General features: G+C 53.8%; 1 protein-coding gene across 1 annotated transcript; it reads right to left on the bottom strand.

Annotated features, from left to right (window-relative positions):
• Positions 1 to 1,868: 1,868 nt before the first annotated feature.
• Positions 1,869 to 12,047, bottom strand: TUBB6 (tubulin beta 6 class V). The gene is made up of 4 exons (XM_004275966.3): positions 11,896 to 12,047; positions 11,500 to 11,608; positions 9,883 to 9,993; positions 1,869 to 3,184 (listed from the first exon to the last, which is right to left on the bottom strand). Exons 1-4 carry the CDS (start codon positions 11,950 to 11,952, stop codon positions 2,121 to 2,123), a joined length of 1,341 nt encoding a protein of 446 aa, XP_004276014.1. The 5' UTR covers positions 11,953 to 12,047; the 3' UTR covers positions 1,869 to 2,120.
• Positions 12,048 to 23,345: the final 11,298 nt, after the last annotated feature.

The raw sequence follows: 23,345 nt of genomic DNA, 5'->3' as shown, positions 1-23,345 counted from the left end.
CTGGCAGGCTGGACTGCAGGGCACCGCCACTGGGCTGGGAAGCCTTGCGCCTTCCGCGAGGTCACTGTTACTGTTAGAAGGGAGTGATGTGCTGTTGTGGTTCCAGAAAAGCCAGAGTCCACAGTGCCACAGACCTAGGTCAGAACTCGCCAGAAGGTGGCCCAAAGAAGATGTAGGTCTTCAAGTGCCATTATTTGGACTTGGAGGCACCACATATTTCTGCATTTTTAATACTTTTTAGCTGTCTCCTTTAGCGTTATTCCAACTTGCTTGTGTGTTCTTGACGCAGATGTGTTGTGGGACGTGACTTGTCAGGTTTCAGGCACAGAACCGGCTGGCGTCCTGGAGGAGCACTGGACCGATGGGGTGGCAGGTGGCCCGGGTAGCCCCCGCCCTCCCGCCCATCCTGGGACCGCTCTTCCATACTCCAGCTCACCAGGCCACAGAAGCACTAACAGCATCACAGCATCCCGGGAGCTGGGGCTGCAGGGGTACCGATCACAGCCTCCCTTCCCTTCCTCACGGGATGCTCTGGGCGCTTGTTGAGTGAGGCTGTTAGGTGAGGAGGACAGCCCTGCAGAGAGGGGGCCAGTGTGCGCCACCCCTGCTGAGCCTCCTGGGTGGTGCCAGTCGTGAATCAGGCCTGATGGCGCTCGGGTGGTGACCCACATCTCCCCTGCGCTGCTGTATGAGGTGCTGCATGGCCGGCGGCCAGTGGGGCCCGGAGTGGCTGCTGCGGCCTCAGTGCGGCTCCTCTCTACACCCGCGGAGCATGAGTGTGTCGGGGCCTGACTCGGGTTTGGCCTCCAGCCGGCGCTCAGGGCACTCGTCTCTCCTCCAAGGCCCGTCAGACCTAGTGAGGGTCCAGCATAGATGGGGGCGGCGAGAGATTTTCACCGTAGTCTCACAAAATGGTTAGATTTTTGCAAAAACAGGATCTCACCTCGGTTCAAGCCATGTTGCGTGTTTTGTGGGTCACTTTGCCCAAGGCGCAGCGGATACAATTACAGAGGGCCACCATGGGGCAGGGGCTCAGCTCAGCAGTTCCTCAGGAACCCACGAGGGGTGGGGAGGCTGGTTAGGGGGTCCAGCACTAGCATTAAAATGCTTCCACCCGGAGTGACACGCTCGTGTTCCCTGGGCTGAAGCAGCTGGGCTCACAGTGCCCTCCAGGGGGAAGAAGCCAGAACCTGGGAAGTGAGCCTGCTTGCCCCATGGAGGCTGAGCCTAAAAGGCGTCTTAGGGAGCAGACACCGTGAGTTGGGGGGAGCGGGGGATCCTGTGCCCTGTGCGGGGCCTGCCTGCTGGCCCTGCAGCCCCAGAAGGAAGCACAGCAGCTCCCAGAGCCGCCACCTGGCCCCCCACCCACGTTGAGCTTGTGTGTCCCCAGCTTTGGCTGGAAGCCTGAGGGTCATATCCTGTGCTCCTCCAAATCTCAGCCAGGTTGTTAGGGGAGGCTGGGTGGACTAGCCTAGGGCCGTACGCAGGAAAGATTCGTGGGGGCCTAAGTGCTGGGGACGTACAAGTGGGGACAAGGGCTTTTATTTGGGGATGCGCTGCTTTCTGTAGCCACCAATTAAAGAATCTCAGGGCTGCCTGAGAGCCTCCAACGCAAGAGAAGCCCCTCTCTGCGTGGAGTGAGCTGTCAGGGCTGCACCCCGGTAAGGGGCGGGTGCTGTCGGGGAAGCAGAGGCTGGAGAGACAGAGGGGCACTTAGGGTTTATTGTGACCAGGTTGTTCCCGAGTTCAGAGCTGCACGTCCAGTACGAGGCGGCACCTTGCGGCTCCAGGTGTCATCACAGGATGAAACACACGGTTTCTAACCCCCTAATTCCCAGACATGGTTGAACACTTACGAGAAGGTGAGGTTTATTTATTTAGCCCTTTATTTATGGCCCATGAGTTCTTTCAAGTCCTCTCTGGTCTGATGTTTGGGTAGGGATGCCAGTCCCCACTCTTCTGATGTCCTTCATCCCGGATGACGGACAGGACAGTCTCGCTGCCTCTGCGAGGGGCCCGTCCCCACACACTCGGACCAGGGCTCCCCTCAGCGGCCAGGAGACTCACCAGGGTTGGAGGAAGGACCTCTGAGCCACAGCGTCCAAGGCAGGGACGCGCCTCTATTCGTTGACCTCCTCCTCGTCGTCCTCAAAAGCGTCCTCGCCCTCGTCGGCCGTGGCGTCCTGGTACTGCTGGTACTCGGACACCAGGTCGTTCATGTTGCTCTCGGCCTCAGTGAACTCCATCTCGTCCATGCCCTCACCCGTGAACCAGTGCAGGAAGGCCTTGCGCCGGAACATGGCCGAGAACTGCTCCGAGATGCGCTTGAACAGCTCCTGGATGGCCGTGCTGTTGCCGATGAAGGTGGCGGCCATCTTCAGGCCGCGCGGCGGGATGTCGCACACGGCCACCTTCACGTTGTTGGGGATCCACTCCACGAAGTAGCTGCTGTTCTTGTTCTGGATGGCCAGCATCTGCTCATCCACCTCCTTCATGGACATGGGGCCCCGGAACACGGCGGCCACGGTCAGGTAGCGGCCGTGGCGGGGGTCACAGGCCGCCATCATATTCTTGGCATCGAACATCTGCTGGGTGAGCTCGGGCACTGTCAGCGCCTGGTACTGCTGGCTGCCACGGGCGGTGAGTGGGGCAAAGCCGGGCATGAAGAAGTGCAGGCGTGGGAAGGGCACCATGTTCACGGCCAGCTTGCGCAAGTCGGCGTTGAGCTGGCCAGGGAAGCGCAGGGAGGTGGTGACCCCGCTCATAGTGGCCGACACCAGGTGGTTGAGGTCCCCGTAGGTGGGCGTGGTCAGTTTCAGTGTGCGGAAGCAGATGTCGTACAGGGCCTCGTTGTCGATGCAGTAGGTCTCGTCCGTGTTCTCCACCAGCTGGTGCACGGAGAGGGTGGCGTTGTAGGGCTCCACCACCGTGTCCGACACCTTAGGAGAGGGCATCACGCTGAAGGTGTTCATGATGCGGTCGGGGTACTCCTCGCGGATCTTGCTGATGAGGAGAGTGCCCATCCCAGAACCGGTGCCGCCGCCCAGCGAGTGGGTCAGCTGGAAGCCCTGCAGGCAGTCGCAGTGCTCGCACTCCTTCCGCACCACGTCCAGGACCGAGTCCACCAGCTCGGCGCCCTCCGTGTAGTGGCCTTTGGCCCAGTTGTTCCCGGCGCCGGTCTGTCCTGGAGTCAAGCAAGAGAGGGGACACGGTTCCGACAGGGCTATGGGGCGGGGGGAGCTGCGCGGGGCCATTAGTACATTTAAAGTGTGTTAGGAAACGATTAGATAATAGAGCGAGGGTTGGGCCCCGGTCCCCCAGCACTGCAGGAGCGTGGGAGGGCAGGCAGCTGCTTCAGACAAGGAAAATCCGCCAGTTTTAAGATGTACGCGTGTTCTGACCTGGTAATTCCATTCTTGTTTTTAAGTAGATAATTCTCCCACAAGGTAAAAGACAAAGAGAACAGAAAGTATACATTAAAAAATAAATTGCTAAAAAAAACCCAAAAAATCAAATTGCTTTCCCCTCTCCTTTGGGCTCTCAGAATTTTGTACTACGCACAAATACTTTCTTTTCGAAACAGTAATACTTTCTCATGTTAATTGGGCTTCTCGTTCATCATCCAGAATTACGGTTGCAAAAGTTTCTGAGCACCCACTATTTTGCACCTGTAATTAAACACCCAGCACAGGAAGTCATTCCTGCCCTCAAATTGCTTCCAGTCAGTCGTAGTAAGATTAACACATGTGAAATTTTGTATTTTTTCCAAGGAGTTCAAGTAACTAGAAAGAGACCTTCTCGTTAGTCTGTTTTGGGTTTTTTGTTTGTTTTAAACAACGGTGCTTTTTCCCCAACATGCTTATTTCTACTTTACTTTATGGAAGAAATTTTTAATCTGAAAGGTTGGCTGATCAATTTAAAATCCTAACTTTCAGTTCACTTCGTTATAAAATGGAAGCTCCATCAGTAGACAAAGCATTTTTTTCCAAGCTGTATACACAGGCCTGTGTTTGTTTGAATGGATGCACTTAAAAAGATCTGGCAAAGAGGACCAGGAGGAACTTATTTTCGTTTTTGCTTGTCTGGACACTGCGCATTTCCTGTAATGCAGTGCTCTTCAGACACCACTGCTCTGTAGCCCTGAAAATATTTAAAAACTACATACCCCAACATTAAGCTGACATCTAACGTCTTCACAAATTCAAATAGTTGCAAATTCAAATAGTTGCAAATGATATTTTAATTTCCGAGGTACTATAAATACTCCCTTTTGAAAACAAACATGTTATACATCATTCTATTAAATGTATCCCACAGAGTCCATGTAAAAATCAGGAACAGGGAATTCCCTGGCGGTCCAGTGGTTAGGGCTTGGCAGATTCACTGCCGTAGCCAGGGTTTGATCCCTGGTCGGGGAACTAAGATCCCACAAGCCGCGCGGCGTGGCCAAAAACAACAACAACAACAACAAAAAAAACAGGAATAAATCCTAAGTTGAAATTGATTTAAAAAAAAATTCCTATGATCACAAGGTGTTTAAAACGTCAATAACTGTATTCTTTTCAATTAGTTCATTTATCCAAGTGTGAACATCAGATATTGCCAGAATGAGACAAGGTTTGGCATCCTTTTTTTTTTCTTTTTTTTTTTTTTGGCCACACCAAACCACACGTGGGATCTTCCCTGACCGGGGATTGAACCTGTGCCCCCTGCAGTGGAAGTGCAGAGTCTTAACCATTGGACAGCCGGGGAAGTATTTGGCATCCATTTTATTCCTTTTTCTTTGTTTTTACATATATAAATACTGAGAAGTCTTGTTCACATAAATATGTAAATGGAATCAATTGTATTCTAACAATGTCATTGAATTATTTGATCTTCAGAGTTAAATGCCAAAAATCAAACAGTGTGCTTCCCTGGTGGCGCAGTGGTTGAGAGTCCGCCTGCCGATGCAGGGGACACGGGTTCGTGCCCCGGTCCGGGAGGATCCCACATGCCGTGGAGCGGCTGGGCCCGTGAGCCATGGCCACTGAGCCTGCGTGTCCGGAGCCTGTGCTCCGCAACTGGAGAGGCCACAACAGTGAGAGGCCCGCATACCACACACACACAAAAAAAATCAAATAGTGATCTATCATCAGAAAGTATTTTTAGGGACTTCCCTGGCTATCCCACATGCCACGTGGCACGGCCAAAAAGAAAAAAAAAGTATTTTTAATCATCTTTCAGCCCAAAACTCAATTTTGTGGAAAGCAGAATTGGAAACACCTGACTTGCATCAATCACACTTTCCTTCTGTTGGTCCAAAAGGCTTTGCACCAAGACTTACCTAATGCTTTCAATGAAAGGCTCTTTGTGTGGTCCCGTATACTTAGACAGGGTTGGAAATTTTGAAATCTTAATTCCAACACAACTTTGCAAATATGGTTTTTAACGAAACGTTTTAAATATATTTTTGTCAAAATTTTTAGGTTTAGCAGATTTAGCTTATTCAGGTTGTAAAAACTATTGGCCATGTAACCTAACTGGCAAAGGCAGCCCTCATTATCAGAGCGATTCTGTAGATTGGACTTACTTTCTGTCAGAAAAACATGACTTTAACTTTCAACTCAAATCAATATGTTAATATGCATTTTAAGGAATATTAGAGAAACCACTGGGAACTGAATTCTAGAGCACACTGTAAGGTAAGTTACAAAAAGCAGTAAAATCAAAGTAAATGATGCAGAGATTTAAAGATAAATTAAAAAGACAAGGCACTGCCATTTCTCATTAACTGGTAATTAGGCAGTGTAAGGGCCGCTAAAATGGTCAGCTGTTGAGGAAGCAAGGAAGGCTATTTAAGGCCTTGTATTTCTTCAGTTTGGGTATGTCAAATTTGGTTTTGAAAAGAATCATGTATTATAAAAAATTTAAAAATAAATCCATCAGCCCCCTTATCAAACTTTCCCTACATATCGAACAGAAGAGACCACGGTGGTCCCACTGCCGAAGGTGGAGCCGGCAGGGGATTCAGCTGCGTCAGGTGGACTCAGAAGACAAGAGGAGCAGAGGGGCCAAGGCGCTGCTGGCACATGCTGTGCAGACCTCTCCCACCTTATGCCAAAGACACTCCCTTGATTTCTGTCTACACCCACTGGTGGCAACAATTCACCACCACCCCCGTGCACCAATAGGGGAAACAGCTGTGGCAGTGACACAGCCGGGGCTGCCCCTGGAGACCCGCCTAGCACCACAGCAGAAGGAAGGCTCTGGGCGCTTGGGGGCAGAGCCTGTTCTCGGACACCCCCGGATTCTGCAGTTATCCCGGGGGGCGGCCTCACGCAAGGGGAGGAGTCTTAGCTCAGATGTCTTTGGATCTTGCACAGCATTCATCAGTGCTAAGCCCTGTGGTGTAAAGTGCAAGTCTGTAAAAGAAGAACCACCGAAATTCTGTGATTCTTCAGTAAGTTTAAGATGTACTGCCTATTAGTCATTCGTATCTCATACCAAGGGAATCCCTTCGGAAGCATCTAAAGAAGTCCTACAAATCCATAAGGACAACGACAGCCTTTAGGAAGAAGAGCAAAGATATAAGCACAGATCGCAGGGAGGGAAGTGCAAGTAACAAACCCACGGCATACTCCTCACGAGGGAAACGCAAACTAAATAAGGAGATTCGGTTACCCTCCACGAAGCTGACAGAGCTCAAAAGCTTGGTAACACCGTGCTGACGGGGGTCTGGGGCAAGGCCCCTCCACACACACTGGAGCCACTGGGGGCATGAGGAGGACGGGCCTCCATAGGGGGCAAGTCAGCGACAAGGATCAAGGTTGGTCCCATTGACTCAGCGAGTCTACCCAAAACGTGCAGAATGACATGTGGACAGAGACTCACCAGGGAGCAGTTTGTAATAGTGAAAAGGTCAAGAGCTAAATATCTATGAGCAGAGGACTGGTGACATCAGCGAGGCCATCGAGCCGGGGGGCAGAGATGGACAGACTCCAGAGGGGCAGCCTTGAGTCCTGCCACGGCCCCTTGGAGCGTTTCCCCCCCAGCAGGTAACTGCATTCTCGCTCGGGAACACAGACTCCCTTTATGGTGAAACCTGGCTGGCTGCCTTCTCATATGAGGCTGGAAAACCATCACATCCTTCCTAGGCCCCCACGACTCTCGCACCTCCCCACCAAGCCAGCACGCGCCGGGCCAGCCTCCCGCCTGGAGCTTGGTGAAGAGCAGATGCACCTTCAGCTGCCCCGAGGGACTAAGGATGATTTCACTAAACAGCATGGAAACCAATGACCGGAGTGCAGTGGGGACACCGGGCAACAGGCAGCCACAGCCAGTGAAGCCCCTTGGCCTTGACCCTCCCCTCCCTCCAGTTTACACCATCCACTTGGCTTCCTCGGTGTTTACAGCATGATCAGCCATGAGGTTTTCTCGGCCACTGACAAAAGAAGGAAGCTGGAGGCTTCTGAAAATATTTTGCCACTGTCTCATAGCAACAGACGTTCCCAGTTAAATATTTGGGGGTCAGGAGTTGAACATCTTCTGCAATAGAGGTTGGGACATTAACCAGTGGCTTCAGATTGTAGAACACGAAACTGCAACAGATCCCAGGAGCCTCAGAGCCCACCCCTGGTTCACCTCCAGCGCACACGGGGTGTGGGGTAAAGCTTAGGGCTACGTGCTCCCGGACTCCCCTCCAGCCCTGAATCTGGAAGAGAAAGTTACACGTACAGAGAGGCCTAAGGTCAACCTTCCTGGTGCTTCGCTTTGTCCCACAAAACTCTCTCCCACTAATAGGCATGACTGCTATGCAACGAGCAGTTTGTTAAGAAAAAACTGGGGTTTTCTAAAGCATATTCATGTTTAAAACTCAAATGCAGAGAACTTCCACTTTTAAAATTACACTTACTTCAAGTCAGTGTTTTTTTTAAACGACTTCAAACTATATCTGAAAATGGAATGATGCTGTTTTTTTTAATTCACCAACTCTGAAGGCAATGGGGGTGAACCATCTCCATTCACAGGCAACTCGGCCTCTTTTATTAACTGGAGAATGACTTAAAAACAATTGTTGAGCCTAACAGCACACCACAGTGCATTCAGACATTCTGGGTCCTCTCCATGCCCCATGGCAAACATGTTATTTTCTTAGTTAAAAATAGTGTCAACTTTTAAAAATTTCTATTAAAGCTGTTTCACATCAGTACCATCTTCGTTCCCCTAATTTGGTAGAATATCTCTATTAAGGCTGTGAGTACTGCTGTCTGATACAACTTTCTGCAGTGATGGGACTGTTGTATCTTTGCACTGGCCAATATGGCAGCCACTAGCCACACTTGGCTATTGAGCACTGGGTGTGTCGAGTACAACTGAGGAAGTAGCCTGACTTTATTTAACTTCAATTAAATTTAAATAGCCACATGTAGCTAGTGGCTACCATATTGGATGGTAGGATCTTGAAGCATCTTTGCTTGAGAACAATTATGTAAAGTCTAGTTCAGCAAAAGGTAAAGAATATAAATGTCCCCATTTGTAGACTATAAAAATACTGGTAATTTAGATTTTTTGATGTAATAAAAGGGGCACCAGAGACCTTCGTCCTGGTCTATTTGAAATATCAAAGGTGACAAAAACCCTTGAACAAATTGTCAGAAGCTTCGCCTGTCCCATTGCCTGTGTAGGTTGTCATTGTGATGGGGAAGGGGATGATACCAAGAGGACTCATAAACTTCGTGAATATGTACCTCGCTGAAGGTATCTTGCTCTACCTTTATAACAGGTCACTGCCTGATTCTAATACAAGGGAATCAATTCATGTACCAATAAAATCTTCCAAGTTTCTGCCTCCTCTTGTACACTTTGAAGTAACCTTGACTCCCAAAACCATGGCTCCAAGGTGAAAGAGGCTGGTCACACTAACAGTGCCACTTCGTTTAATTTGATATAATTTCTTTAGGAGTTTGCAGGGGAACAGGCGCTGCCATCATTTTCTGGGTGGAGGAAGGGGGAAGGAAGATTTGCCCAAATCCAACAAAACTAATAAATTCACATGGCACCAACCTTTGGAAAGAAAGCAGAACAACTGTCTATAGATGATGGAAGAAGAAATATAAACACACTGAAGTTAAAAGATGAGCAACATAAAAACCAAAGACAAATTATTACCATATTAGGATAGTCATTTATGAGAGGGAAAAAGAAGTTAATATCTAAAAATTTTCAAAATCAAGAACTATCACCAGTAAGCATTTCATTTAGAGAATCAAAGGTTACTTTTCCCCAAGAGGGTACTTTTCTTTTTTTTTTTTTTTTTTGTGTGTGTGTGGTACGCGGGCCTCTCACTGTTGTGGCCTCTCCCTTGGCGGAGCACAGGCTCCGGACGCGCAGGCTCAGCGGCCATGGCTCACGGGCCCAGCCGCTCTGCAGCATGTGGGATCATCCCGGAACGGGGCACGAACCCGTGTCCCCTGCATCGGCAGGCGGACTCTCAACCACTGCGCCACCAGGGAAGCCCAGAGGGTACTTTTCTTAAAGAAGCTGCCTATGATGGGGCTGGGACTGCTGATTTCCATTCTAAGCTTTTCTACACCATGTGATGTTTTTAATCTTGCACCCAAATTAGCTGGATGTTTAAAAAATAAAAAAGAGGGGGCTTCCCTGGTGGCGCAGTGGTTGAGAGTCCACCTGCCAATGCAGGGGACACGAGTTCGTGCCCCGGTCTGGGAAGATCCCACATGCCGTGGAGCGGCTGGGCCCGTGAGCCATGGCCGCTAAGCCTGCGCGTCCGGAGCCTGTGCTCCGCCAAGGGAGAGGCCCGCGTACTGCAAAATAAATAAATAAATAAATAAATAAATAAACAAATAAGAGGAAGAAGAAAGCAGGAAAGACAGAACCTACCGAAGATGAAGTTGTCAGGCCGGAAGAGCTGCCCGAAAGGCCCAGACCGCACACTGTCCATGGTGCCCGGCTCCAAGTCCACCAGGGCGGCCCTGGGCACATACTTCTGAGCTGGAAGAGAACAGAGCCCACCCACAAGGGTCAGTCTCTGGTTCCTAAGGTAATGGACTTCCCGGGAGCAAGTCCCACCAGCACAGCCGCCTGAGATGTACAGAGCGGGCTTTCTTAGAGTCACAGAATCTCAGCCCTGGGGGAGGGGAGCCCCAGAGAACACAGTCCACCGTGGACTTGTCCGGATGAGGAAGCCCGGCACAGGGCACAGGAAGTTCCTGGAAAAGGCAGGATGAGAAACAAGGTCTCCCGACCTCCTGCCGCCTGTATTTTCCAGTTCTTACCCGTGGGCAGTTCTACTTTTTAGCTCCACGGAAATCGTACTTGCAGCGAGTGGCAGAGCTGCTGGGACACTTTGGCACCTCCCTCCCTCACACACACGTGAACCCACGAGTGAGTCCGAGCACCTGTTCCAGGTGCGTCCACGGCTGTTTCCCGGGAGACTGTCTCATTTATGGACAAGTGTGGCCGTGTGCCGTTTCATCTGTAAGCACATGCTCACACCAGCTGGGCAAGAAACTGTCTCCATGAGGGTGGGGTCACTAGGACTGCATTGGGAACTGCTCTACAACCCATCCTGCTACGCACACACCCAAGCTGAAGAAAGAATGTCACCAGGCTAGGCCTGAGGGTGACCAGCAAGTGCCATGTATATTGCCCTCTTCTCAGTTCCATCCAGGAATCTCACCATCCGTGTCCTGCTGTTCCAGACCTTTTTAAAGCCCAGTAATTTATGTGTCCTGTTCTTCCCAGCTCTCATGTGGACAAGCAGTAGTAACTCCAAAGACAGAGCGTGATTATCTCTGGGGCCGGGGACACATGTGTATGGAAGGGCAGCTCCTGTCACTTCCTGGGTGTTCTTTCAATGTCTTAGTTTTATGTTGTCTTGTGAAGGGCATGTATCACTTTTATAATAAACGTTGTTACAAAAATAAAGTATAATGTAACCACCATATAGATGTAGCTACCCAGGACAAGGGTGATACTATTCTCAAACTTGGATAAACCACAACCTGGAATTTTTACTAAACTCCACCAGATAATGACGCTCTCTGTCTGTAGTTGCAGCTTGCAGGGGATGTAAAGTCTTTTTGGAGGTCTGCAAAGGGCCAGAAAAATCATTTGAGGGAGTGTTTTTCAAAGTTTTAGCCAAAAACTTTAAGAAATAAAATTTTAAAAGATAAAATAAATTTTAATAAGAGCCGGACATGACCCACTAAGCTGATATCACAGCAGCAGCGGGTCCGCTTCAAGAGCTCAGACCCGCCGGGGAGGACGAGATGCTGTTTGAAATCAACCGACGTCGGATTTCCCGCCCCGAGCGAGGGAGGAGCCCGGCGTCCGGCTACAGCTGGGAGGATTTTTCCAGGGTGAGCCACCCACGCGCCGGGAGGCCCCGCGGGTTGGGGAGGGGGAGCAAGGCCGGGGTCCCACAGGGCGATGCCGGGGTCCCAGAGAGGGATGGCCGGGGATGGGGGAAGGGCGGGGTCGCGCCGCGCCACTCACACGATGACTCATTGTAGTAGACGTTGATCCTCTCCAGTTGCAGCGTCGAGTCACCCACGTAGCCTCCAGCAGGGTCGATGCCATGTTCGTCGCTGATCACTTCCCAAAACTTGCAAAGGGCGGGGCGGAGGACAGACGGTCAGCCCGGGGCCCTGGCACCCGCGGCTCCCCTAGGGCCGGCCCGGTAGGCGGGCGGCGCGCGGGGAGCGGCCGCAGAATTCCAGGCGCGCCTGAGCTGCCAGCGGGCGCTCCGGGGCCGCGGGGCCGGGGAGCGGGGCCGGGTCCCGCGGTGACGTCCCCCTCGGCCGCGCCGGTCCTCCCGCGCTGCCCCGGCCCGAGGGATTAGGGAGGGGCGGGCCGCCCACCCGCAGGTAGCCCGGCCCGGCCCGCGCCCACCTTGGTGCCGATCTGGTTCCCGCACTGGCCCGCTTGGATGTGCACGATCTCCCTCATGGCGCGAGCTCGGCGCTCGCTGCTCGGACAGCGCGGCGACTGCGGGCCCAGCCGCTCGGCGCCCTGGACTCGGCGCCAGCCGCCCCTCCCCGACCCTCCCCCAGCCGCCCTGGCCAATGGCCGGGCCCGCCCCCCCCCGGCCTCGCCCCCTCCGCCCCCGCCCCCCGTGCGCCCTCCCCCATCTCCCCGGGCCAGGCCGGGTCTTCCCAGCTCCCGCCTCACAACCCCTCGCCCCCGCGGTCCTTGCGCCTTCCCCTTACCCCCACCCAGGGCCCCCAGCGGTCTGTGCGCCTCCCTCCGCTCCTCCCCGCAGCCTGCGCGCCGGAGCCCAGGGCCCGTTCTTCCCGGGCCGCCTCGACCCTGCGCGGTCCCAGAAGGGAGAACAGACCGGGGACAGTGGAGGGACCCCTGCTGGGGGGCCGGTCCGGGAAAGAGCCGGTCCTTGGGGCGCCCACCCGAGTGGGTCGGGGCGGAGACGCAGCGGGCGGGCGGCGGACGGGAAGGACAAGCTCGCTCCCCACCCCTTCGCTGCCCCGCGCGGAGGGAAACCGGAGACCCCTCGCGGGTTCCCGGACCGCAGGCCTAGGGGTGCTTATGGTTCCCGCCCGCCACGGGTTCAAACCCAGCGTGTAGAGGGCTGTGGGACACGGGAGTGGAGTTTTTCGGGGCGACTCTGACCCCCGCCCCCCGACTCAGGCTCCGGCACGGGTTCTTACGTCTCCGCCCTACTGTATCTCCGTCTCGAAACACACACACACACACACACACACACACACACACAGACACACACACACACACACACACACACACACACACACCCTGCACAGTTTACGCAGCCTCTCCATCCGTAATCTGGGAGGAAAGGCTCTTTGTCGGCCCTGGAAGGGGCAGGGGTCTGGGCTGTCCGCCTGGTTCCCTCACTTTCCCCATCGCTGGGTCGGGGCCTCCCTTGCTGTTGGGAGGGGGTGTGGACGCGGATCTCCTGCGTGTGAATAAGTGCGAAGCTGGAGGAGGGAGGAAACTTCAATCTTATGGAGCTCGTGTGTCTTCTCTCTCCGCTGGGGCCACGGAAAGTCGGGGGTTCCCTGTGGAATGAGCTAAGCCCTCCCCCGGCCCAGGAGACAGTTCTGCTGTGCAAAGCTTGGTTTCCTGTTCCTTTTACAAGGTGCATCCCAACCTTTCTGAACCCCCGCCCTCCCCTTCCCCAGTGTTTGCCCACAGCCCCTCCAGCAGGTAAAGTCTTTACTCCTTAGCTGCTGGCATCAGGGTTCTGGGTCCCCCACCCTACCTTCTCAGTGGTCCTCAACCCGCAGGGGCTGTCACCCCAGCAGCCTGGGCCCCCGCTGCCAGCCTCCCAGGGGCACAGCTCCACCTGACACCCAGGATTCTCCAGGCCACTCCTGTGGGCAGCCCAGCTGGCCAGGCGGGGCTCACAGGTATTTCTGTGCCACAAATGCCTCCTGTGTGCCACGTGTGTGTGTGTGTGTGTGTGTGTGTGTGTGTGTGTGGTTTGAAAGAAGTGGAGAACTTAAAATGTTTTCTTCTGGAGTTTTTCAAACGTTCCCAATTTCAGGGGTCAGTTTCTTTAACCTTAAGATCCCTGCCCTGTCCCCCTCACCCTCCCCTGCAGTGCTGCTTCTCTGCCTTCCTGTAGGTTCCCATACCTCTCTTTACACACAGGGCACCTGGGGAAGCAGGTTAGGGGGCACAGCCCTGCCCATGCCCCCAGTCAGGACCCGAGACAACCCAGCAAGCACCCTTGCTTAGCCTGCATGTTGCCATCGCTCAATTTAATTATTGACTCCAAAGAAATGTTCCCTTTATCTGTGTGCTGGTGCTGAGTCTGGTGCAGGGAGTGGAGGGAGGGCCTGTGGTTCCTGGAAGAGCCTGGTCGCTCAGTCCCTGCGGAATCAAGCCCCTGAGTAAAGAGAAGTGCCCACGTCAGCAGCTCCAGTGCTTTGTTGAAATGGCCACCTCACCAAAGCTAGTCCTTGGGTGGAATTTGAGTCCAAAGTGTTCACTGGAGCCAGAGAATAGGTGTCGGCATGGCCTCAGGGACACCTGGATTTGATGGGGGGGAGGCTGATTTACTGGAGTTTCTGATGGGCTCTCCCTGCTGACCAGCGGCACAGCCTGCCCCCTGCACCATGAGGGGGGAGGGGGAGGTGACGAGGACTCAGTGCTAGACGCTTTTGTACAGAATCTGCACGCCACCCCTCCAAGTTTAGGTGTCACTGCCGCTAAGGCAGGTGGGAGTGAAAGGGTCCCCTGCTCCTAATATGGACGGGGCCCAAGCAAGGGCACAGGCAGGCTAAAGACACAGCAGCTACAAATCAGGCTTGCGGAAACCGTTCCTGCGTCCCACGCGGGAAGCATCTCCTGTGCACACCAGCCCTCGGTCCATCTCTTCTCCCCCCCCAACTATGGTCATCCCTGGGCCACATTCTGTGTCACAGTCACTAGTGGGAGGAGGGGGCCCTGAAGCAAGCTCAGGGATGTCTGAGCAGGGAGTCCTGAGGTCCCGGTGGCCCCAAGTGGGAGGGGCACCACCCAGGGCCCCGTCTGGACAGAGTTCTGGGTCCTCACCTCCTGTCTGCTCGCTTTCCACCTCCCACAGCCCCTCGCCCTGCCCTGTTTCCTCCATGGTCACCACGCGGGGTAAGGACCTGGGGCCACTGCCCAGGTCTGGATATAGGTGGGAAAAAGCCCCCCAACCCTGGGGACAGGTCTCACTGCTCCCTGCCCGTGTCTGAAAGTCATGGTGATGGGGAGGTAGGTTCCATCCTGTCCTCTCCAAATCCTGAGGAGCCCCTGGAGAAAGACCCCAAGGGACCAGGTCAAGCTCTGGGACCAGGCTGGTGATAGCCACCTGTGGCCTTATTTGCAGCTAAAACCCTAGGTTTTGACAAGTGTAATGACATGGGACCATTGTGCTTCTAAGTGATGTGACTCTTGGTGGACAAAGGACGGTGCTTGGGATGGGAGTGGCTGTCCACCCGTGCTCCGTCAGGCAGGGGCAGGTGCTGGGACCGGGAGTGGAGGCTGGGCAGTGCCGTGGAGCGGGGCCGGGGGGGTGGGGTGTCGATTCCTGGGACGAGCGGGAAGGGGCCACCGAGTGCCGAGGCTCTGAGCTGACTCTTGGGCTTTTCCACCATCTGCACCTTCAACAAAGCCATTTTGAAGCTGTCAAAGCTCCCTCCCTGGAAGTTCTGCAAAGGGGAGCTCAGGTCCTGCTCATCTAGCGAGTGGGCCCTGGGCCCGTGTCCGTGGAGCCTGAATGTGGCTGGTGGGTCCACCTGAGGGTCCTGGTTACGAGTGGAACCTGCAGACCTATTATATACTGGCCCCCGTCGTGCTGTCTAGGAAAGTAAATTTTCTTGGGTTCTAATTCTTTGGAAAAGTCGTATTTCATATATAGTATTTAAACAAATATTTGACCAACCAGAACACCAGGCTCACAGGCCAAGTGGATGTGAGAGGAACACTTATTCCAGAGGCCCAGGGGCTGCGGCCCTGCCCAGTGCGAGGCCCCCGGAGGTCAGGGCCTGACTGCATCCCTCACGTGATCACAGCCGGGCCAGAGACCCAGACCCTGTAACACAGGGTCACAGAGCACCTAATGCTCGGGGTGGTGTGCGGGTTAGACCATTCGGCCCTCTGCCTGATGAGCTGCCCTCTGCCTCACGGATTTCAGTTATTCCATTGAAAAATGAGACCAGCCTTTCCAGGCTCAGCATCTCAAACAGCTGCAACCACCTCGAGTTTTACTTTATGATGAAGAGCCTCCCTTTCTCAACAGGGAAGGTGGCCAGAGTGGGGGCCTCCGGGGGGGCTGCCTTGCTGGCTGAGCAAGCCACGGAGTGCAGGCCCTTTTATTTCTGTGTAAATCTGATTACAGAAGATCTGGGAAACTCGAAGAGAGTTCAGAATAAAGCCACAAAGATTGTTCAGGATTTTAAAAAGATGAAGGGAGGGGAAAGAACCGCGACGGAGAGACAGCGGCCCTGATGGGATCCAAGTGCTGCGGTTGTTTTCATCTCCAACAGGCCTTTGGAGAACAGGTGTGGAGCGTGGAGCATGTCTAACCGATGTTATTTTAAGTGTGATAATGAGATGTCGGGGGTACAGGCAGCCTGCTTTCACGTGCTTCATAGGAAGGGTGGGCGTGTGTGCTCAGAGGGGAAGAAATGTGGCTGAGTGTTCACAAAGCCCAGCCCAGACAAGGTGTGGGCGTGCATTTTGCTTCGGGATTGTTCTTTCAACTCTCCCGTCGGTTTGGAAACTGCAAGTGAAATTGTGGTGGTTGAGGATGAACTGAAGGATTTAGCCGGCCAGTGGGGAGCACTGCCAGCCGGCAACAGTCCCAGGGCTCTCTAGGTGATGGCATGGTGATGGGCTTTGCTTCCTGACTGGGGACAGAGAGGGTCAGAGGAGTGTGGAGTGGCCAGAGGCCAGGATGGCAGCTCCCAGGGACAAGGAGGATGTCCCCGAAGGGCTTCCAAAGGCTGGAGGTCTTCAAAACCAGGGCAGGTTCCCTTGGTCCACAGGAGCCAAGTGTGTGTGGGGATGGCGTATGAATCCCTATTCCTTCCATGATGGTTACCAGGCAGCTGGGGACACAGCTCCTTCGGGTCCAACCCAACCCACCAGCGTGAGCTGTGTGTCTGTCCTGTGCCGGCATTGTGCTGGCTGGGATGCAGTCAACAGCCAGGCTGCCCAACTAGTAGGACAACTGGACATCAAAGGAGGCCGGGCTCTCGCTCGCAGCTCTGACCGCCCCACCTGCCTCTGTGTTGGGTTCATCCGGACGGTGGTGAACAGGTGACAGGCACCCCCACACACACACACCCCACCTCGGCCGATCTTGTGCAGGGTTGGGAACAAAAGTACAACTCCGTTTTCTGTGCCTTTTCTAGACAAGAGTCCAGACAGGGTGGGATGTGTGATGGTAAACCCATGGAGGGCCAGAGGAAGGCCACACAGAGGGTGACTGCAGCCTGTTTTGTTCTACGCGTGCGCGGGAAGTGAATTGAAACTCTGAGGAGATGCTCAACCCTGCCTCCTGGAAGCTCGAGATTCAGACAAGTCAGTCTCCTCATTTGCAGGTGAGTGAGTAGGACCAGACTGTCTTTAAATTCCCTGCCAGCTCTCACATCCTACGACTGATCAACACCCATCCTAAGTTACATCAGACAAAACCCAGCTCACCTAAAATGCAATCTGATAGTCCTGAGTCATCTGTTTTTAAGGAAGTAGTGAGCATGTATCCAGGAAGTGCACAATGAAGAAGAAATTCATGTATAAAGCTGTCTAGAAAATCAAATTTATAACAGATGTGATCGGATGGTAACAGAATTGTTACCACGTTCTGTAGCAAAGAGGAACAATGTCTCACCCGTAACGAACCCAATGGCTTTCACCAGCCAAGCCTCACCCTCTGCATTCCTTATTTTCCGAAACGTGGAGTCAGCTCCATCCTGACCACTTTCTCTGATCCCCAGCTTCAGCTTCTTGTAAAAGGATGGGCTCTGAATGGGGTGAGAGAACCATGGGATCTGGTCCCCCGTGACCACCTGACAAGCTGTGTGACCACGGAGCCCGTTTCTCCCTCTGCAGCACATGGGGGTCAAGGGCTCTGCAGCCAGGTGTCCAGAGCTTCCCCCCACCCCGGCCCCTTATCTCAAACACACAGGCAGGGTGTGCGGGGCTGGGGCAGAGGCAGCAGCCATCAGTGAGGAGGGTGGAAGGGACACAGTGCAGGATGGGGTGGGGGTCCGGGGGCCGCCAACTGAGACCAGCTCTGGAGGGTTCCCATCAGGGGCTGGGGAAGGGGAGGTGAGGAGACACGCCTTCACCAGGGTTTTTTAAACGAGCTGAGGTCCAGCAGCTTTCAGGACTGGCCTTGGGCAGGTAATATTTTTAAATATAGTCTTTATATTATTTTTCCATTAAAAACCAAAGATGGGGCTTCCCTGGTGGCACAGCGGTTAAGAATCCGCCTGACAATGCAGGGGACATGGGTTCGAGCCCTGGTCCTGAAAGATCCCACATGCCACGGAGCAACTAAGCCCATGCGCCACAACTACTGAGCCTGCGCTCTAGAGCCCGTGAGCCACAACTACTGAAGCCTGCGTGCCTAGACCCCGCGCATCGCAACAAAGAGTAACCCCCGCTCGCCATAACTAGAGAAAGCCCGCGCGCGGCAACAAAGACCCAACACAGCCAAATAAATAAATAAATAAATAAATAAAACAACTAAACGATGAGTTTTGCAAGATATGAAGTCCTGGAGATCTGTACCCAAAAATGTGGACACCACTGAACTGAACACTTAAAAACGGCCACAATGGTGCATTTCAGGTGATGTGCTTTTTACCACAATTTTTAAAAAGGAGAGTAATAGACAAGCTTCAGAAAAGTTGGAAAAGACTGAAAACTAACAAAAGACAACATCCAACCCCCAAACATCATTAATTAATTAATAACATTTGGACACACTTCCTGCTGTCTTTTCTTAGCCCTGATGTCCCTCCCTCTAAGAGGAAGGCCTCTGCGGGGACTGCAGGCCAGACCCCATCCAGGTAGAGGTGGCCCGGGAGCCGCAGGACGGCACCCAGCTGAGGGGGGGTGGGGGGGGAATGGGCGGTGCTCTCCTACTGGCTCTGCCCAGCATGCCTCCCCTTGCTATTTCATCCGCACCCCCCTCAGGAGAGCTGCAGTGTTCTCTGTCCCCTTCTCTGTGACTTCTGCTGTGTCCTCTCCTTGGGGACATTGGGGCACATAACTCACCACTAAGAAAGGTCAGTGCCACGGGGAGTCTGAGGTCAGGCAGGTGGGCTTCATTTCGGCTCTGCCGCAGGGAGACGTGGGCTGTAATTGCAGCCCCGCACGGTGGCTGGGCATATTGTGGGGGGATATGGAAAGTCTTCTTTCTCTCTTGGCGCCCCGTACAGAGCAGGTGCTCGGCATGTGTGGTTGGTACCCCATAAACACACATCTCCATCCCGGGTTGTAGAAGGCAACCTTGCTTGCTTGCTTGAGACCACTGGGCTCTAAAAAATTAAGGGTACATTAAGCAAAATAGAAATTGATCTAAGTGATTATGTGATTTGGAAGGTAGTTGTTTTTGTGTGTGTGTGTATGATGGAGAAATATATACTCAGCCACCCTTTATTTAAAATCAAATATTGACTTAGTTGATAGAACAAACAGTAAGTTCCACCTTTTAGTCAGGAAAGAGAGAAGAGGGCAGGAGGAGAAAAGGGGAGAGGGACACAGAGAGGGGCAAACAGAGCGCCATGCTGAAGCGGGTGAGAAGTACAGGGAAAATTGGCCGTGCGTTTCCCCGGGAACCGTCCCCGGGACCTTGCCTGGCCCTCAGACCTGCTCACTGGCACCAAGGCTGCTAAGGTCAGCAGCTGGGTCCCACCTGCTCCCGTCATAGGATACTGTTTAAGTCTTCAGTGATGATTCATTGATTTATTCCCTGTTTTCTTCAATAGTCCTTACTGCGTCCTGGACAGCGTTAGGTCCTGACTATAATCCTCGCGAGGTTTAGCAACATCTGCAACAGACGAAAAATAACATTTATGCTAATGTGATGTGCTGGAACAAATAGTGATCGCCGTCATGCTTACTATTTTCATGTTAATATTAAGGAAGCAGGCTGCCCCTGAGTGTGTGAGAGTGCAGGCTTGTGGAAACGGCTGAAGGAGAATTCCACAGGACATGTTTGCACAGGCATAGCTGACCCCCAGGAAAGCACGGGCAGGGCTGGCTGGCTGGCCGAACAAACGAGTCCTAGCAAGACGTGGGATCTGCCATCTAGGCTGGGAGCCTTGGGTACTGACTTCTAGGCTGGAGGGCGGAGAAGCCACTGATGCAACCGGCCTTAGGGCAAAAGCCCTGGACCTGCAGCTTGGAGCTGAGCTGTGCACCAGAGAGGTGGGGTTTCCTGGGACACCCGAGCCCCAGGGGACGCCCCGCCTGCACATCCAGAGGTTGATTGGTAGTTTCCAGTGCCTTGTGGGTGATGAATCCCGTGAGCGTTGATATACATGCCAGGGTACATTTTTTGTGATATGTTATAGGCCAGAACTTGTGTCCACTGATTAGTTATCCTTGTCTTTGCTTTGCAATATCATTCGTGGAAAAGATTTAATTTTGCTTGTCCCTGCTCTAAACTCTGACCTTTGGTTCCAGTCACGGAACTTTGTTTCCCTGTGGTTTGGACACTGCTGTGGGTCCCTGGCCCCAGCCTTCCTAGGAGCTGGAGCCTCTCCCTGGGCAGCCCCCACTTCTTGTTTCCTGCTCTCCTTGGCCACCGCCTCTCCCTGCCGTATCTCCTGCTTGGACCTTGGACCCCTGACAACAATCTCTGTCCACCTTGGGGACTCCCCCTCCCCTTCCTGTAAGAGACCCTCAAGTCACCTCCTCACCTCCCCCCGGCGCTTACACCTTGCCTGCCCCTCCCCTGCACATCTCTGGATCTTTTGGACCTGATCATCTTTTTTTCCAGCCCTTCTTTTCACCCACTGGCCTGTTGTGTAAGGAGAAGCTTCCAGGAAAGATATTTAAAGCTATGTTGTACTTTCACAACTAAAAGCACAAATGGGAATGTTTGTCTTTTTGCTACATAAACCTGTAGATTGGATTAAATAAGTTAATCTGCATCATTGCCACCTGCAGGTGCAATGCTCTGATGGGCCATTTTTCTGGTCCCAGATTCCAGTTGGATGTGAAACACCGAGTAGGTATGTCAGGGCTGAGCTCTCGTCTGCTCCCTGCCCCATGTCTTCACCAACCGCACACCATGCTGCCAGGTGCCCAGGTGCCCAGGCATTCCACTCTTAGAAGTCTTGCCTCCTGGGCTGGGTTATAAATTCCTCAGGTTGGAGACTAGACTTCCTGCGTGTTGCCTGTAATACTCAGCACATGACTTAACATGCAACTGCACTAAGTGATTGTGAAGGAAGAAAAGAGTCACAGAATTCACAGCCTCGAAGGACTTTCCTTTTCTGAAAGGAGGGCCCAGAATATTACAATGGGAAATGAAGAAGAATTGTATAATGCCTCCCTAAACAAAGAGGTTTCCACCAGGGTTTTGTTCGAGTTAAATATAAATTCAGGTGGTGCTTTTAAAAGAGTCAGAATCATTCACAGCTGATTATGATCCTCCAGGTATTTGCCCGAACTGCTTTCCCACCTCTCCTGCTGGTTTGTGTCTGGTCCTGACTGCTCCCTGCAGGGGTGGTGGGCATGGAGGGCAGGTGGGGAGTGGTCCGGCGTGCCTTCCCTCTTCGGAGGCTCTGGGCTGGGCGGCTTTCTCTGCTGATAGCCTTGCTGGGAGGGTGCCTGAGATAAGGTACGTAGTACCAACGCGAAGCCGTGTGAATTCTTCTTCCTTCTTCCCCACAAGAGAGCCATGGCTTTTTGGAGAGTCAGACGCAGCTCAGGCCAAGCCCGCCCTCCAGCTGTCTCAGCTGTTGCCAGGAATGCAGTGGGTGGCGGCAGCGCCCGCGCCCACAGGCCCCTCTGGCCCCAGATTCAGAAAACATCCCTCCCCACCCACGCCCATGGCTCAGCTCACCCCGATTCTATAGCCCTTCCCTCCTAAATCTATGTGTGACCAACTCCCAGATACCTGCCACATGGCTCACTCATCCTTTCCAGGGAGAAACAGAGGGTCCCAGCGCCAGGAGGGGGCCTGGTCCTTCCACGATGTGTTCACCCACCGTCCTCTCCAGGCAGGTACCCACTGCACCTTCACAGGTGAGAAAACCAAGTAAATCGTCGAGCCACACATTTCGACCCCAGCTTCTTTTATTTTTTAAATTCATTTGATTGGGGTAAGAATATTGAACATGAGGCCGACCCTCCCCCAGTTCTCAGGTGTGAGCTGTATGACTGTTGACTCAGGTACAACCAGCAGCCACCAGACGTCCTCACCTGACTTCACTGAACCCGTAACCCACCGCCTAGACCCTGGCTTCCTGAGCAGGAGACAGGCGGGGCTCTGCAGCTCTGCCTATATGACCTGTTTCAGCTGCAGTGGGATTGACTAGAAACCGATGAACAGGAGAACCGCTGTGTCGGATGCTCATTCCAGGGAGAGCTGGGGGGTCGCAAGACTTTTCTGTTGGGTGAGACTTTCCCACCCCCCGCCCCCGTCCCTGCCTTCCAATGCAGCTGCCCCGATGCCTTCACTGAGCCCCCCCCCCGCCCAAATCTGGCTTCCGCTCAACACAACAGCTGGAGAAGTGGCACCTCGAGGCCCCCGACTATTTTTATGTGGCCATCTGCCTCCTGGACAGGCCTGGCCGGCCTCAGCAGGCCTGAGGAATCCCACAGCAGGTGGTGACAGCTGGACAGCTGGGCACACCGGCCCTGCCCTTGACCGTTCCGGGGATGCTGGAAATGTGGCCTGAGGACAGGGAGAGGAAAAAGGATGCCTTTACCTGTCGCAGCTCAGGGCGACGTGGTGCCGGCTTCCTCTCCATCTCTGGAGCCCTGAGGCCAGCCCTGCTCTGTCTGCCGTCACCGGGGTCTGGGTGGTGGGCTGGGAGGGGAGCCCCCAGGCGTGCGGGTCGGAAGCTCTGGCCAGCTGCGGGCCTCACTGCACAGAAGGGAGGGCGCAGCGCCCAGAGAAAGCACTGGGCTCCTGCTGGTGACGAGGCCCCGGGATCCCTGCCGCAGACTGAAAACTGCTAGAGCAAAATATAGCTCCTTTGTAGAAACTACGATCATCAATCATCGGAGAAAGGAACCCGCATCCCCAGAGAGGAAGATGGCAGAAAGGAGAGAGGAAACGTCCAGAGTGTCCTTTTTGCACACAATTTATTCATCACACAGGAGCGGGAGACAGGAGGCCCATGGGCGGATGCAGGCTGTTGTGGAGGAGCTCGTTCAGAAACTCCCAGACTCTAAGTCATCCTTCTTCTGACTGTAACCCGCTTCTAAGACCCCTGTCAGTTCCACATTCTCCTCCTGCTTAATCCCCCTTAGAACAGGCCAGGGAGCCCCTGGACGCAGTAAGGAAAGGGGGAAAGGGCGCTGAGTCAGAGAGAGGGCTGAGTCAAGGCATCAGGGCACTGAGGGAAAATTCCTTTTTTGGAAGCCGGGCCGCCCCTCTCCAGGAGGCCAAATCCCTGGGAAGTGATGCAGCCCTTGGTCAGTGAGAGGCAGGAGCCGCCCAGCGGAAGGTGCCGGAAAGCCATTTCCGTCCTCCTCCCTCGCTCTGGAAGGGCTTCCAGCCGAGCTCCTTGTAAGGGAAGCGCTCACAGCAGAGCCCGCGGAGCCGGTGGCAGCACCACCCACCTCCGCCAACCTCCCCCCCACCCCCCGCTGCATTTCCCCCAGAAGCCGAGCAGGAGGGGAAGGGGGGCCCTGAGATG

The sequence above is a fragment of the Orcinus orca genome, chromosome 15 (genome assembly GCF_937001465.1).
Source record: "Orcinus orca chromosome 15, mOrcOrc1.1, whole genome shotgun sequence".
Taxonomy (NCBI): domain Eukaryota; kingdom Metazoa; phylum Chordata; class Mammalia; order Artiodactyla; family Delphinidae; genus Orcinus; species Orcinus orca.
Note: the sequence above shows the minus strand (reverse complement) of the source record. Positions and strands in the feature narration are given on the sequence as shown.